This window comes from Arachis ipaensis, chromosome B8 (genome assembly GCF_059453495.1).
Source record: "Arachis ipaensis isolate K30076 ecotype BB chromosome B8, ASM5945349v1, whole genome shotgun sequence".
NCBI lineage: Eukaryota > Viridiplantae > Streptophyta > Magnoliopsida > Fabales > Fabaceae > Arachis > Arachis ipaensis.
The window spans coordinates 13798928-13816544 of NC_142443.1; the positions used below are offsets into that span (position 1 = coordinate 13798928).

Consider the following 17617-nt stretch of genomic DNA (forward strand, 5'->3'; position numbering starts at 1 on the left):
TTATAGTTTAGTTCTTTAAACTCAACACTAATTAATTATAGTTAGATATATTTAAACTGATAATTAAATTAGTTTCTGCACTAATTGTGATGCATTGGTCTAGTGGTTAGTTCACTAGTTTGCTTAAATAAACGTCGGAAGTTCAAATTTCGACTTGTGCATGCAGCAACCCGTACAAACTCTTAAATAAAACTCCAATCTTAAATTAATTAATTTTTTATCTGTAAGCCTGGGAGAAACAAAAAAATTTTTTTGTGCATTTCTGTATTCAGCCAACTCTTTCTGGTTCTGGTCATATTTAAACTTGTTTAGTTCTTTGGGTTCCAGAAATGGAATAAGAAAATAATAAATTTGATCCAATTACAGCCCTCTTGAATCTTGACTCATTGAAACAATTTTGGGCTTTTTTAATTCTATCTTTGGGAAATGGATGGGATCTGTTTAATTCTATCACATATAATAATTCTATTGGGTTTACTGTTTCTGTTTTCTTAGACTTAATTATTCAATTAAGTTATCATATTATGTGTGTATAGACATTAAAATTATTAAAGTCTTTCTACCTCTCAGTATAATTTGCAAGATCAATACACATACATAATTACATAGCATAATTCTCACTATTAAAGTCTTTCTACCTCATAGTTATTTGCAAATGCTTTTCAATAACACAATAAAAGAGAGGTATATATACTTAGCACAAATCAAGGCAAGATTCTTGCCAAAATAATAATCCCAGACATTTACAATTTGAAGCATATAATATCAAACCAACCAACCAACCCTCTTATTATTTTTCAAATTACAAGAACCACAATAATGCAAAATAAAACTAAATTATCTCCTAAAGTAGAAACTAGAAACCAATTTGGTTATCCTTTTGGCCCCTAACACTAACAAAACAAACTTGTAAAGTGACTATATTTGTGATGAGTGATTGAATGAATGAAATTGTGGTCAAGCAAAAAGAGCAGCATGAAGAAGCACATTCCAAGTATCAGGAAGCCCTGGGAGGCACCAATGGCTGCAATCAGTGCCCATAACACCACTGTAACCCTCAGGGTGTGCATCTTTTCTGTACTGTGAGAGAGTAGTTACATCAAGAAAGAACACTGGTTTTTTTATCCTACTTAGAACCTTGTTGACCACAACCCAAGCCATTGGTGTTCCTGCTGGGTACTTTAACCCAAAGAATGGTTCTGTTTGGCTCATGCATGATTTTGCAGGCTGGTTCCAATCTCTCCCCCTGTATATATCTTGTGTTCTTAGTTACAAATAACACACTATATCACATCATTCTTTTTACTCTCATGCATATTTAGAATGTAGAGATATAAAGATAAAATAAATATCATAAATTATTCTGTATGCTATGTACGTTTTCAATATTTGAATGTAAATCTATTTTTTATATGTAAATTATTAAAATAATATACAAAAGTTTATGTTTTTTGACAAAAATAATCTTAAAAGATATGAAGAATAACAAATTCGAAAAATTTAAAAACGTGATAAAAATAATAAGATATTAAATATTTTTTTAAATAATTAAAAAATTATATTTTGATGTAACTTTTTATAACTATTATTGGAATTTTAGTAATTTTATGTTATGTAATCTTTTTAATTTTCTTAATAAATGACTGATTTTTTTTTTCAAATGAATAAGGAAATATAGAGATTGAATTTTACTCAACTTTTTTTATACACCTTCTAATATTTATTCAAATGTCTATAAAAATTTGGATAATATTTATAAATTATTTGCTAAACACAAAAAATATTTATCACTTATAAAAAATTATTTTTTTTATTTTTTTGTCACAATATTTATAAATTTATTTGTCATTTGTATTTTTTAAAATTATTTTTTTCAGTAATATGAATTTTGAAATACCATTTTCGGTAGTTTACTAAATATTGTTGATAAAAAAATGATTTTCCAATAAATGAATAAAATAACTTACTCGTAATGGACAGGGGAAATTCCCAAGAAGAAGACCTTGGTCTGGGCTGGGTTAACATTAAGGTTAACCCATCTGGCCCAAGTTGTTAGGCCCTTATAATATGCAATAAATCGGTTCATGTCTTTGTACAACTTGCCACGGTCTTGAATATAATCCCACCTGAAATCAAAATAACACAAATTTAGTAGCTGTTGTGGCCAATAGAGTACTAACTACTAACAACAACAAAGTTTAAGGGTTGATTAATCGTACGGCTGTGCATTGCCAGTGTGGGTCCACCAGTGCCACGTGTTGAAAACAAGGACGTCCATTCCTCTCCAAGCATCACCACTCTTTATCGAGTCAAGCTTCAAAACCCTCCCAACCTTCTCCCGGTCAAGGTCTACCAAGTATGGTGTACGGTACAGAAACAATTGCAGCCCATAATCCTATAATAAAATAATAATAAACCATTTCTGAGTATAAAATATGTAATCGTCATTTCTCAATATAAATTGATGAGTAAGTCAGATTCTAACTTTTTATTTCAAAAATAAATAAATTTTTAGTTAATTAAAAATATAAAAATATTTTTTATTTTTTAAAATATAAGACATTTACGTTTGTCTAATAAATCGATTTGTATTTATATATTTTAGATAAAAAAATTTAAATATCTTACACTTTAAAAAATTAAAAATATTTTTTATATTTTTAATTAATAAAAAATTTATGTGTCTTTAAATTAAAAAAATTAAAATTTTTTTTCTATAAAAGACATTTAAAATTTGAAGCCATATCTTTATGTATACAATATATTATTCAAACTACCATTTACTAACTCTTAATTACTTATAATAGATGAAATTTTGATTACTTAAGAACATAAATATTTTAAGAAATACTTTCAAATTTATTCTTTTTCTAACATATTTTTTTTTTAGTATCTTTCTTGAAAAGTCTTCATTTATTTGCAAAGTGTCCTGTCAAAGCAAGTTTACACCTTAAATTGAGTTTCCCTTGTGGTGATGTCTTTTCTTGTCTATAGGGCCCTTAAAAGGGAAAAACTAGCATAGAATAAAAATAAGAAAAAGAAAAAGAAGATACCGTCGAAAAAGTAAAAATAAAAAACCCTTTCCTTATCTCAAACAAGTGGCCCAATTTTTGACACTTTAGTAGTTTACCAAATTTGTCTTAAAAAATATAAAAAATTAAAAAAAAAAAAAAAAGACGTACAAGCAGAGAACTGCGTCTAAATGAAGCCCCCAGTTTCAAGTGGTCCATTTTAGAAAATGATTAAAGACTTAACTCACTAATTAATGTTGGTTAATCTTCTGAAGTTAAATCCACAAAGTTAAAGAGGATTGAATGCAGCTATAGCTTACAAGTTCACAATTTATAGTAATATATTGCTTTATACAACTGTATATACTCCATAAAGTATAAAATAAATGACCGACTTTAACTTTTGATGATCCCATGTGCAATCATGTGTAATTATAGTAGTAATCTTATCTTATGTAAATAACTTGATTGAAGGTTATATGATGCTCAAGCATAGTATAAAAGCATGTAATCAATAATAATTTTCTGGAACTATGGAAATAGCATATACTATTATCAAATTATCAATCATTATAATTGTAGAAATGAAGGAACGTATTAGCTGAGTAACATTCATGCTTAATGGCTTAATGGTTTTGCTCAAAATTTAGTTACCACTATGATGATTTTAAGAGTTGAAACTCATTTTGGCTCTAAAATTTTTGACCGGCTTTAATTTCGACTCTTAAATTTATAATTATCCAATTAACACTTTTAAATATTAGATTGTGTTCCAAGTTTGTCCCTATAGCTATCTCTGTTAACGGAGATCTGATGTAACACGTTAAGTTGATAAAATGTGTATTCACGTGGCACCCAACTTGTCATAATAGACATGTGATGAGTAAATGATGTGACAAAAGTTGAATAAACTCAATTTCTCCAGTAAAGTCTCGAACATATTGGAAAAAAAGGGTTACAAATTAAGTTCATTCAACTTTTATCACATTATTCACTCATCACACATCCATTCTAACAACTTGAGTGCTACGTAGATGTCTAATTTAACGTGTCACATCAGATATCCATTAATAGAGATAGCTACGGGGACAAGTATAAAATACAATTCAATATTTAAAGGTATTAATTAAATAATTATAAATTTAGAAGTCGAAATTGAGGTCGATCAAAAATTTCAGAGGCAAAATGAGTTTTAACTCGTAATTTCTCCATTGATGTCTAATACTAAGGTGATTCAGGTTCTTAGCAATTGGAGGAAAATCTATTATCATTGCTAAGTGGGGACATTTGCTTTTGACAATTGGCCCAATTTACCCAAAAATTTCTGTACTCCTACATGCAAAAATTTAAATAACAACAAAAAGAAGAAAACAGAGAAATAATTTTTTTTAAAAATATATTGACAGTAATGTTTTTTTTTTCTTTTTCACCGCAAGGAGTCAAGGACATGATCACATGAGCATATGGCAAATCACACTTCACATATGTACAAATAATTTGTGGTTGAAAAAAAGTGCTGGTAAAAAGTAAAAATCATTCACCATAGAAAAATTACTTAAAAAAGAATCAAACAATATTTTTTTAATGTATTTAATATATGAGTTTAATTTTAATTTATTTTTGATATAAAAAATTTTATACAAATATCTAATTACATAATTATTACTTTTTATATTGACAGAATGAATAGTTATCTTAAAAAAACTAATATAATTGGACGAATATATATAATGTTTTATAATTTTTAACAAAATTAAATTTATAATATATTAAAAATTTAAAATTCGTCTAAAAGTTTTTTTTTTCATCATTACTTTCTTATAAATGTTGAAGACAAACAAATTATGGTGCTACTAGTGCTACTCTTTCTTTGGATCTGATGTACAGCTAAAGAAAATTATGTGCACGTTCGAATTTGGTAAAAGAATAACAGTTCATTCAAAGAATTATTAATTATAACAATTAAGACAACTAAGATTATACAGAATATTGATTACTACTACAACAATGAAGACAACAACATTAATTGTGCCTTGAATTAAACAATTAGAAAAAAGTGTCCCCTACAAAAGGAAAATCCCCCCACCAATCACGTAGCAAACTTTATTGCCCTTACTTCAGTGTTTCACGACACCACCAAAAGAAGATCCATTGAACAATAAAACAAAATAAATACAAATTTATGCAAAGAAAAACAAGTTATTGTTCCTCAACACAAAAATTGGAGTTCAAATACGGCAAAACAAGTTCAAGTGTTGAAAAGAGTTCATTCAACATTGATGTGCAAATTAGTGAGAAAACGACAGCACTTGCATGAAAACAATCATGATATCCAGCACTACCCATTAAATGCTTATAAGTCTAAAATTCAGAAGAAAATAAAAATAAAAATAAAAGAAAATAGAGAGTGACCTGGAATGTGATTGTGGAGAGAGCACTGTTCTTTGTGAAAGATGTTCTTGTGTTTGGAACCCAAGAGTGAATCATACATGCCAGGGAATTGAACTGGTTCAAGCTCAATGAATCACCCACAAACATTATCTTCTTCCCTCTGTATCTTGTTAGAAAATCCATTGCATTAAACCTGCAAAAACAAAAACACATCATCTATCATTCAACTTCAAACTTTTTTTTGAAGAAAGATGGTCCATAAACTAGTATTAAAATTTTATTTTATTTTTTTAAAAAAAGAGCTCAACACAACAAGATAAAGCATACGACTAGACAGAAGTCTGATTTTTGTAACTAAAATATTTAAAATTATGATACTATTTTTAGAAAATACAGAATTTCACTTTTTTTTTAAGAAAGAACATATAACTAAGAAAGTGGTTAAGATGAGAAACGAACCTGGGTAAGGAACAAGAGAAGGGTTGCCACCTATATCTCTGGTACTGTTTATCAGGTCGACCATACTTCTGGCAATTGAATTGAGGATCTATGAAGGGACACGTGGAAGGATTGTAGAGAGGATATGAAGCGTCGTAGACCCATTTCCCACGGAACCAGTTACACCTTCCACCAAGCTTCTTTGAAACAATGGTTGCATTGCCAGCATCCTCTGCTCTTGCTTTGTGGCGGTTGCAAAACAGAGCGATGAACAGAGAGAGTAGTAAGAGGAAGAAGCCCTGCTGTGACATGGGTTTCTGTGGAAGGGGGAAGAGTGATGAATATACTAATAGTGTCTCTCAAACAGGGGATTATATAATGTGTAAGGGAAAGGCACACACAGATGTGAAAAACAGGACACTTTTTTTTATTCTTTAATTCTCAATAGCCTTCTAAATTTTTTATTCAAATTCTTTTTTGTTAATTTCTCCAACAAAATAAAATACTGGATATTAAAAAGGAGGTTAAAAATAGTGAATCTGCAAGACTACAATTAATCGTAATTTCGGAGTTAGATAAAAATATTCTGACAAAGATTTGGACGAAGTTCTGAGGTTTAAAAAATATAAAAATTAAAGTTCTATTTCAATATTTATAATTTTAGTAATTTGAAATTTAAAAAGAGTGTTTTTTTTTTATTCTATTCTGTTTTATAATATATGATCCTAATTTAGACAAATACAATCTCCAAAATGGATCGGCTAAATTTCTTTTGATATAGTTTAGTAGTTGGACTATAATATATATTTTTTTTAATCAATAATATAGAAATTTCTCATCTCTCTTTTTCTTTGATTGTACAACTATGTCTTGTTCTTTTTGTTTTTTTCATCGGTCTTGAATTTTTAACAAAATATTTTAAAATATGTGGATTACAATTTAATTAAATACACATACAATATATTATTATTTAGTAGTTTAACTTCTATCATATTTACATACTTCTGACTAACTGTTATAGACAAAAGCCACTTTACCCAATATAAATATATTTTAAAGTCAATGCTAAACAGCAACAAGGGTCTATATCTATTAGTTAACAATGTGTTAAATCCTTAAACAGCTAAAATCCATACTCATGTGAACTGTAATTCACAATTTTAGAACTATTAGAATTGAGATTGAATAAATGACTCAACTCAATTTCAAAATTTAGTTTAAGAGTTAAAAAATGCTTAACACATAAATTGTTAGACTATCTTCATAAATATTTATATTTCAAATTATTCTTCATGGACATGAGAAAAGGTATATATAATTTTTAAATAATTTATAAACAAATTTAATTTTAATGCATTGTTAGTGTAAAATAGTTTTACACGCGTATCTAATTATGTAACGTCACACTAGTAAAAATAACTATTTTTTATATTGTTACGTGAATAATCATACAAAAAAAATAAATACAATTGTACGACTGTATAAAATAATTTTATATTGTCAGTACATTAAAATTAAATTCTTTATAAATATATATAAGGTATTCTTCAATCCTCACTCTTTGAAATAATTTTTGAGATTGAAGTAGGGTATTGAATCTTAATTCTAATTGAAACTATCCAAATGTATTTATTCACTATGTAAAACAAGATGTCTCATTTTTAAACGTGTGTTGTTTGTTTATGTTTATTTAGTTCCGGAGTCAGAAACAGTGGGAACTTTATATGGATTCTTTCTAAACAGTTGCATGTGGGGTTGGATCCAATCCTAATCTTTTCATTGCTCAGAAAATTCTTCGGAATCATCCATCGTCCTTCTATAAAATAAATAAATATATATTCTTTTCACAAAAATAATAATGGCAACAATCTCTGATCCATAAATAGCCAAGAAAGACAGAATAGAAATTGGCTTGTGAAAAATTCCATAATTGTTCTGAGAAACATAAAAAAGATCAAAACAACATACCCTTGAGAAGTTATTTTGCATGCGTAGTGTTGGTTGAATCTTTGTATGTAGTTTGAAAAATTGTTGCAGGGCTCAGAAGAATGCATGAAAAACTAATGCTCCTTGAAGCAACTCTTGTGCCACTATCATTGATCCTTTGATGATGTCACAATTTGGATTTGTGTGACAACAAAAACAGACGAGTATGGAAGTGTTGACCAATGAAAATGCCTCTCCATCACTTTAATGCCCCATGCCTTTCTGATCTTCATTGCTACTAATTCGGAGAACATTGTTTGTTGTCATTATTGGTATAGGAATGTAACAAGAAAACAATTAATACATGTGATTAGTTTAATATTATTAGGGGTAGGTAGTTATTTTTTTTTACTCAAGTTTAATTAGTCGTGAGAAATGGCTATTGTTAATAGTAAATTGAGGATCGATCTTAGAAGATGCATGGCATGCAAAGATTTAGGTTAAATGGTGTTAGTTATTGACTGGGACACTTGTTGCCCATATAATCTTAGAATCACAAGCTATAATTATGCTTTGTGTGACTTAGCTAAGTTTCTTTCCATCTATTTCATCATAATTGTCCGTGTAACATTTCCATATTGCTAGAAAATTGGTTATATACTTGTTTTATGAAATATTAAAAGAAATTAAATTTTAATTAGTTAATATCAATTTTTTATTGTAAAATTATTTTTTTTAACTCGTCTTTTTTTTTAGTTTACTTAACTTTTTATATAATTTTTTTTTCTTTGACATATGCTAATTTTTTCTTGGTTTGGAGGATAATAATTAATAAGGATAAACTCTAATACCATATTATAAAATTATTTTTCTAAAAAATTTAAACTAATAATAGAAGATATATAAATGATTATATTTTTAATAAATAAAATTTATTTTTTTAATAAAAAACATCAAAAAAATATTATGTATAATATACATATTTTTTATAAATAATAAAATTGTGTACTTTTCACTCAATTATATTGTTCACCAAATAAAGAAAACGTATACCTAAATGTTTTGCCCAAGTTAGTTAAGCACAATATTTACATGTAACTTTAAAACTACAATAATAATCATAGCCAGGCATGATTCAATTTGAATATGCGTATATGGCAACGCCACCATTGAAGACTAAACACGAAGCGTTTGTGTCGCAAAGTTCCTAGCTTATTCATCCTTTTTGTCCTTTCATAATGACGTGTTTGAAAATTCGGATAACAACTTATAAATTGGGTTAAAAGTAGATAAACCAGAATTAAATTAAATCTTGACTAAAGACAAAAGATGATAGCAATAATTGCACAAACCAGGTCGGAACTGGACTCTCCCAAAGTCATATTATTAGTACCCATCAAATTCAAATTGATGAACAATTTATAATCATTCTTTATAGCAAACTTTATTATTATTATTATTATTATTGAAATATATGTTATAGTTTTATTTGATTAATTTAGGTGAAATTTCTATGTAGTGTTCAGACAACAGCGAGGCTTCGGATCTGATTGGAACTGCATGGTGATCCACTAATTTCGCAATTCCTGTGTCAAATAATTGAAAATTATATTATGATATATCAATTTTATCCATACTACATGGAAAGTATTATATTGTATTATTATATTATATAGTTTTGTACGTATTATTAAGGAAAAGTCTAGAGACCAACAACTTTTGTATTTTTTGGATAGTACTTAACCATAAAAAAAAAGTGAATGATCTTTTATTATTAGATGTAATTTTACACTATTAAAAATATTATTGATAGCCAATTAAATTACAAAATATCAAAATTGCTGGCTCTAGTATTCCTGGTAAAGGACATAAGATTGTAGACATCTCTTCACATGCCAAGTTTACATACACTACTGTTTCCAAATAAATAAATTTCATGATGCGCGTTCATATCATATATATAGATTCCGATGCTATTATTGATTAGTAAGAATAAATGGAAAATTATTTAAAATACAAATAATTAATTATGTATAAACTTTTCTGGGGTGCTTCAATCTTCGCTTAGCTTGCTTGATTGAGAAGTAGCCACATGGAATATAATGTAAGCCAGCGAATAAGACATGTCAATTGTCAACGACCAATAGTCCATGATTTGAAGTTTTATGTTCCGTTTTTAATTATTAAATTATGAATATAATTGTCCATAGTAATTTTTTATTTAAGTTAATATTTATATTTTAATTTAATAATTATATATTCTAAAAGTGATGTAAATAATGTTGTGATGCCACTTTTTTTTATAAGTTTAATTTTAACTCCTTTTCTCATGCAAGAATTTCTTTGAGTTTGCATGAATTTTTTTGTATAATTTTTTTTATTTGTATTATATTTTATTTTAACTCAACTAAAATTTTGTATTTGGCTATAATAACCCTATATGTGTGTGTGTGTGTATATATATATAGTTTATAACTTAAGTCATTATAGTGCAAGTTATTGGAGTAGTTTTAGGGTTGTATGATGGTATATAAGTTATAACAGAATAATTTGTTGGCACAATTAATGCAAGGTTTGCGATATGCATTGGCATGAAGTTGGGGCCGGATTCGAAATGCTCCATGTGATAGCCTCTTCTTCCTCGCACTAACAAACATATACAACCCACAAAGCAAAGTTAAAAGCAAAAAGAAATTAAAGGGTCACGATTCCAAACTTTGTGTGGAACACATTAGAACCTAGCTAGTGACTATTTGTGACAATGACTTCACTTATATAATTCATCAATTCAAGAACCCATTATTGTATGCATTTGGATATATGATGTTCTACACGAGGTTAAGTTTTCTTTTTTTAAAAATCGAAATATCTAAAGGGTTTTTTCTTTTTTTTTTTTTTTTTTGTAATACTTTTTGTCATGATTTATTTTGCTGATTCTTAGATTAACTAAGCTTATGATAGAGATGTCTATAGTTGTTATAGTTACGTGTTTTGATATAATCCCCATGAAATTCTGCCACTTTTTTGTTTTGAATTTTCTTAACCTAATTGTGTAGTATTACGTATTTATTAATTTTCATTTATTTGATTATTTCTATCTAGCTACGATATATTATAATAATTTTATTATACTAGTATATGTATATATATGGAAAACAATAATACTATTCATATACCAAAAATTCTTGATATTGGTATTAGATTTTGATACTTATTTAAGCGAACTAGTGAATTAATTATTAAAAAAATATATTAGCTATTAAGAAAATATTAGTGTCAAATATTGTCCAGTAACAAAAATATAGGCATAGCGAAATTGTATAAAAGAAATTGGTGGAAAATCAAATCCACGAGCATTCTTATCTAGAAAGTTTTCTAAACACACTACACATGGTTTGATTTGCCTTTTATTTATTTATTTATTTTTGAACCCTTTGAGCATATATAAATGGAGATCATTTTGCAAGCGAGATCGATTGATCTAATAAAAGTTGAAAGCATCAACCAACATCTTTTGCATAAGGTAACTAACTGGTAGTGTTTTGTTTGAAAAGGAAAGTGCAAAGAATCAAACATAAAGAGGGTGTCTTAAATAGTTATTAGATAAATTAAAGATCACACCTTACTTATCAAGTGAAAGAGGACTTATTCTTAAGTGTGCTTAAAGTTACCTATTCCACAATCCAAAAAAATCATTAAAAAGAAAAAAGTCATTGTTATTCTTATTCAGTATATGTGTACTGACTTTAAATTATGAGTTTAATTAAGAAGTCAATTTTTTTAGATAATATTAAATCATTTTTTATTTTGAATTTTAGATTTTAACCTCTAAACTTTATTCTAAATTTTAAATTATAATATTAAATTAATTTTGATATATAATAAAAAATTAATACTAATTAATTAAAAATTAATGTTTATATTTATTCAATACATATATGTGTTTTGAAGCGAGAGAGACACAAATAATAATTTAAAAAAGTGTCATAAAAAAATATTTATATATAAATAAATATAATTGTAGACATCATTTATTTATGATAGAATATAATGATATATGGATCATTTGATCAATATTAGCTAACTGCCTTCTGTAATTGGAATATTGTTGTAGTGGAATTATTAGCAGTAGATATTTCTAATTTTTGAGTAATAATTATTCTCATTATTTATTTTTTGAAAAATACAAGCTTGATTGATATGCATGTCAATATCCAACGTATACAAATAGAGTGTGAATGATGTAGGGACGTGGCAATGGATGACATTGAGGGGTATGCAAAAGCAATAATTTAATTTATAATTACAGTTTCTTCTTTTCTTGTGATAAGAGTTTCTATATTATATATGTATGTATGTATATGTATATATATAATTATAATGTATGATCGCAATCAGAGAAGTCATAATCAAACAACACGAGAAGTAAGTGGTAAGAAAGAAACAGTACTTGTTGGCGGCTTTTAGGTTCCAACAAGGCCCTTCCCCTTATCCCTTGTTCCTTTCACTCTTCCAATTAATTAATCTTCCTTCTATCATATATATCCAAATATCTAATAATTAAACCCCTTAAAAATTTAATCTTCATTCATGCATGTATAATATATAGATTAGGGACGGCAAACGGACCGAAATTTATCGATTCTGTCTGCATAATCTACTAAAAAAAGTGGGTTAGATTAAAAATTTAAAACTGTTAAATTTAAAAAGTTCACTTAATTCGCACCGTCTAATTTATAAGTTTTTGCCAGCTTCAGCAAGGTAGGATGGACTTTTTTGACGAGTCGGGCTATTTTTTTGTCAAGACTGATTTTTTACAAATTTCTATAATGTTATTGATTTATAAGAGGATGAAGATGATAATTGAAGATATTCTAAGTTATATTTTAGATTATATTTTATGTTTGATTGATTATAAACTTAAAGATGTTTAATTATATGTTTTGGACAATGTTTATTTTGTTTTGACAATGTTGGTTTTATTATTTTGTTTTAAAAATTTTAGTTTATGATTATATTTATGACATATTTGTTTATAATTATAAAGACTTTAGTATTTATGAATTTAGAAATAATTATAATTTTCTTATATTTTTAGAAATTATAAATTTATTTAAATAGTTATGAAATTATATATATTTTATAATATTAATGGTTTATAAAAGAAAATAGAGATTTGGCGGGCTTAACCCGCTAACCTACCAGCCCGTCATTAGGTGGGACGAGGAAAGAATTTAAGACCGCCTCACTAGGTGGGGCGGGATGAACCAGCTCACTAGATGGCAAATTTTTGGCAGGGCGGGACAGGACAAACCGAACGAACTTTTTTGTTTATCACTCCTAATATAAATTCCGTGCAATTAGGTATCCTTTAAATATTGTTCTTTATTTAGCTTTTAGAAAAAAAAAATAAAAAATAAGTAATTTTTTATTTTTTAAATAATTAATACATAAAAGTGGGTATTTAAATTAATTAAATAATAATAAATTCTTAGAAAGCTAACCAAAGACGGACTTTTAAAAGACATGTAACATTTTTTATATAGATAATGTATTAGAGATGCAAACTCACTATACCACTAAGATATTAATATTTTTTATAATATTTTTTAATTTGATAAGTTAATAACTAATTTATTATAAATCTGAATTTTATTTAAGAGTTTGTTATTGGTCAATAAAATACTATATACAAAATACAAAATTTAAATTTTCGACATTTATTTAAACAAATGAGTTACCTGATTATTTGATAATTCAAATTAGTTAAATTTTAATATTTTATTAATACATATTCACATATACATATGCATGCATGTGTGTGCATGATACAATGTCTTGTGCTGAGTACTATATATAAATTTGTTAGAAGAATGCCAAATTAATGCTCTCTAGAGTTGGTTCTGTGTACGCATAATTATTTAAGTAATTAATACACGTCATAAACGGAATGATTTGATTGAGAAGAAAGTCTAGGTCAGTTTTCAGACTAGTAATCATATATTAATCAAAATTTGTTTACCTTACATTTATTTATTTTTAAATATTTGATAACAAAATAAAATTAATAAAAAACAGTTAAAATGTATTTTATTTATTAATATTTATTAATTATAATGAATATATATTTAATAAATAATTAATATATACCAAATAAAATAAATTCTAGTTTTTTTTATAATATTACCGATAATTTTTCCATATATATAGAATCCTTTGTAATGATGCCAAACTAAGATCAATTGATCCTATTATCCTAAATCCATTACAACAAGTTAAAGTTAGACGGATAAGAATGTGGTTAATTTTTTTGGGTATTGGATAAAAATTGGTGTAATCCTCTAATATTGGAAGTTATGGTGTTTTACAAAATTTTGGGGGTTATAGAATTTACAGAGTGTGAATTGCCAGATTAATTTTTTTTTAATTTATAAAGACAATACATAGACTGCGTATTGTATTATTTTAATATTAAATTATAATACACAGTTTATGTATTGTAAATACACAGTCTGCGTATTATCAGTACAATACGTATTTTGCGTATTGTGTTTACCCAAAATAGCACCCCTAAAACACTGTAAAACTCTCTTTACTCTTCTATATTAAAATAAAAAATCCTAAGAACGTGCCACTTATTTTCAGCAATTGTTTGAATTATTTAAATCAGATTTTTTATTAGGATTATTTAAGCAATTGTAATCTCATCCACTTTATGCACTAACAAGTGGTAGTAATTGTTTGAATTATTTAAATATCATATATAAATCAGATTCTTACGAGTAATAATGTGTATGTATACAATAGAATTTGTGACTAATCCTTACCCGCTAAGAAATAGTCTAAGACAAAACTAAAAATTAGTCGTTAATTTTCAACCGAAAGATACTCAAGATTAACACCTAGCTAATTATCTAAAAAAATGTAGTTACAGAAACTAATAGGCAAAGTAATTTACCAAGGCATTTTTATTTTTATTTATTTTTGAAACCAAAAGAAACATCTTTATTGCAGGTATATTATGCATATAATTGTATGTAATATAAAAGTATAGGGAAAGATAATGAATATATTTCATTAAAAATATTCAAAATCAATTCGCTACCCAAAACCAAAGTACATGGAATTCTTGAGGTCTTGTCCTCAAATACATATAATCACCAATAGCAGTTGTAGCTTTTGATTCTTTTATCCACTTGCAATAATATCTCAAATTAATTAAACCAATAAATGTAAACTACATAAGCTATACGCCATGAAAATCATTCTTATAATATTTGTAGCTTTTGGAAGCCCACCATTATCTTGCACCACCTTCTTGTAGGTCCTTTTACTTTATGCATTGTCTTATTCTTTTGAGCAAAGTAGTATAGCAAACCATTCCGAAACCAAAGTTGTTAATGTGGTCATAATAATCCAAAGAAATAGTTTAATTGATTGCACTCTTTATTTGTTCTCTCCTCAAACTCTATTGGCTTAAGGTGGAATAAGAGAATGTGAGGATTTATATTTGAAAAATATAAAGAATTAATTTTTAGTTTATTAATATTAGTCAATTTTTGAGTTTAGATTTATAATTTAAAATTTTGGGTTAAGAATCTTATAATTTAAGATTTAAAATAAATAAAATAATTTAAAAAAATTAGTTGAAAAAATTATTTCTTTAACATTATTCTTTGTATTTTGCTCAAGAAAATGTTATTCCAACTATAGGGCTATGTGGGCCATGTCCAGCAACTAAATATGCCTGGCCCATTTTGGTACAATATTTCATATACAAGTTGCTTGCTAAGGGAGAAAGTTTTTTTTAAAAAAAAAAAGAAATTAATATTCTTTAGTGCCTTAACCTTTTTAATTTCATATAGGTCAATAATGGCAGGCATTACCCCATGGGATACAAATTAAAATATGCATTCATGAACCTTAACTTTATTTGTACTTGAGAAAAACGTAATGTGCTTTGTGGCGGCTACCAATTAAGTACTATATATGTGGTGAATTATTAGTTAGTTAAGTAATTAATTCTCACGTTACAATTATTGTTATTATATAAACACAAACACTAGAATTGGATCATTATATATAATGGCCCTTCTTTCTTTGATCTAACCACTACCTCTATATATTCTTCTCTCACTCACTACTCGAATTAGGGATGGCAAAGCGGGCCGGCTCGCCTAAACCCGCCCCGCCCTGCCTAGGCCCGCCATATAAACGGGGCGGATCGGCCCGCCCCGCCAACTAAAATGGGTTTAAAATGCTAGTCTGTCCCGTTTTATGGCGGATTGGCGGGTTGGCGGGCTAGCCCACTTGACTCTTTTTTTTTTTTTTTGAAAAATAAAATTCATTAAAATTAACCCAAAAATAATAATTAAAAAATTAAATACAAATAAAAAATAATCAAATTATAATATAATTTTTTTATTATTTTTTTTAATTTTTAACTTCAATAAAATTGTTCAAAATAATATTTGTCAATAGAATCATCTTTATTTTAAAAAATAAGTTACATAATTTGAGCATATATACAAAATTGTAAAATAAAATAAATAAAGTTAATAACTCAAAAAAGAATAAAAACAAAAAATGAAAAAAAGTGTTTAAAAATTCTATAATTATTAATTTTATAATAGTAATCACTCTTTTATTTAATTAAAAAAATGAAAAATAAAAATTTTCAGCCCGGCGGACTAGCTCGCCCCGCCCCGCCAAAACCCGCCAATTTGGCGGTGCGGGTTTGACGGGTTTTTTTAATTTGGCGGGCTCCAATTCCTAGCCCGACCCGCCTTTTTTAGCGGATTTAGCGGATCGGTCCGACGGGCTCGACCCGTTTTGCCACCCCTAACTCGAATCAAAACTTTGATTATTTAACAAAAAAGCAATTAAAAGTGAGTGAGAGAATATAGTAAAAATGGCACGAGGTATTCTTCAATACACAAAAAAGAAAGTAGCAATATAAAATTTATATAATTTTATTAAATTTTTAGTACATTCGGAAGAGTCATAAAGGTTACAAAAAGTTTTTTTTTTCAAAGAAATTATAATTTATTGGATTTGGCTTTTGTAACTTATAAAATATTAATATGTTTATCTGTCAATTTGTCATAAATTCATAAATAATATACAACATTAAAAAAGAAATTAAAGGGTCACGATTCCAAACTTTGTGTGGAACACATTAGAACCTAGCTAGTGACTATTTGTGACAATGACTTCACTTATATAATTCATCAATTCAAGAACCCATTATTGTATGCATTTGGATATATGATGTTCTACACGAGGTTAAGTTTTCTTTTTTAAAAATCGAAATATCTAAAGGGTTTTTTCTTTTTTTTTTTTTTGTAATACTTTTTGTCATGATTTATTTTGCTGATTCTTAGATTAACTAAGCTTATGATAGAGATGTCTATAGTTGTTATAGTTACGTGTTTTGATATAATCCCCATGAAATTCTGCCACTTTTTTGTTTTGAATTTTCTTAACCTAATTGTGTAGTATTACGTATTTATTAATTCTCATTTATTTGATTGTTTCTATCTAGCTACGATATATTACAATAATTTTATTATACTAGTATATGTATATATATGGAAAACAATAATACTATTCATATACCGAAAAATCTTGATATTGGTATTAGGTTTTGATATTTATTTAAACGAATTAGTGAATTAATTATTAAAAAAATATATTAGCTATTAAGAAAATATTAGTGTCAAATATTGTCCAGTAACAAAAATATAGGCATAGCGAAATTGTATAAAAGAAATTGGTGGAAAATCAAATCCACGAGCATTCTTATCTAGAAAGTTTTCTAAACACACTACACATGGTTTGATTTGCCTTTT

General features: G+C 27.0%; 1 protein-coding gene across 1 annotated transcript; it reads right to left on the reverse strand.

Moving 5' to 3' along the window:
- Nucleotides 1–659: 659 nt before the first annotated feature.
- On the reverse strand, nucleotides 660–6638 carry TBL39 (TRICHOME BIREFRINGENCE-LIKE 39). Its single transcript, XM_016315413.3, has 5 exons — nucleotides 5862–6638; nucleotides 5424–5595; nucleotides 2220–2395; nucleotides 1968–2126; nucleotides 660–1246 (listed from the first exon to the last, which is right to left on the reverse strand). The coding sequence occupies exons 1-5, from the start codon at nucleotides 6149–6151 to the stop codon at nucleotides 958–960; spliced, it is 1086 nt and encodes a 361-aa protein (XP_016170899.1). The 5' UTR covers nucleotides 6152–6638; the 3' UTR covers nucleotides 660–957.
- Nucleotides 6639–17617: the final 10979 nt, after the last annotated feature.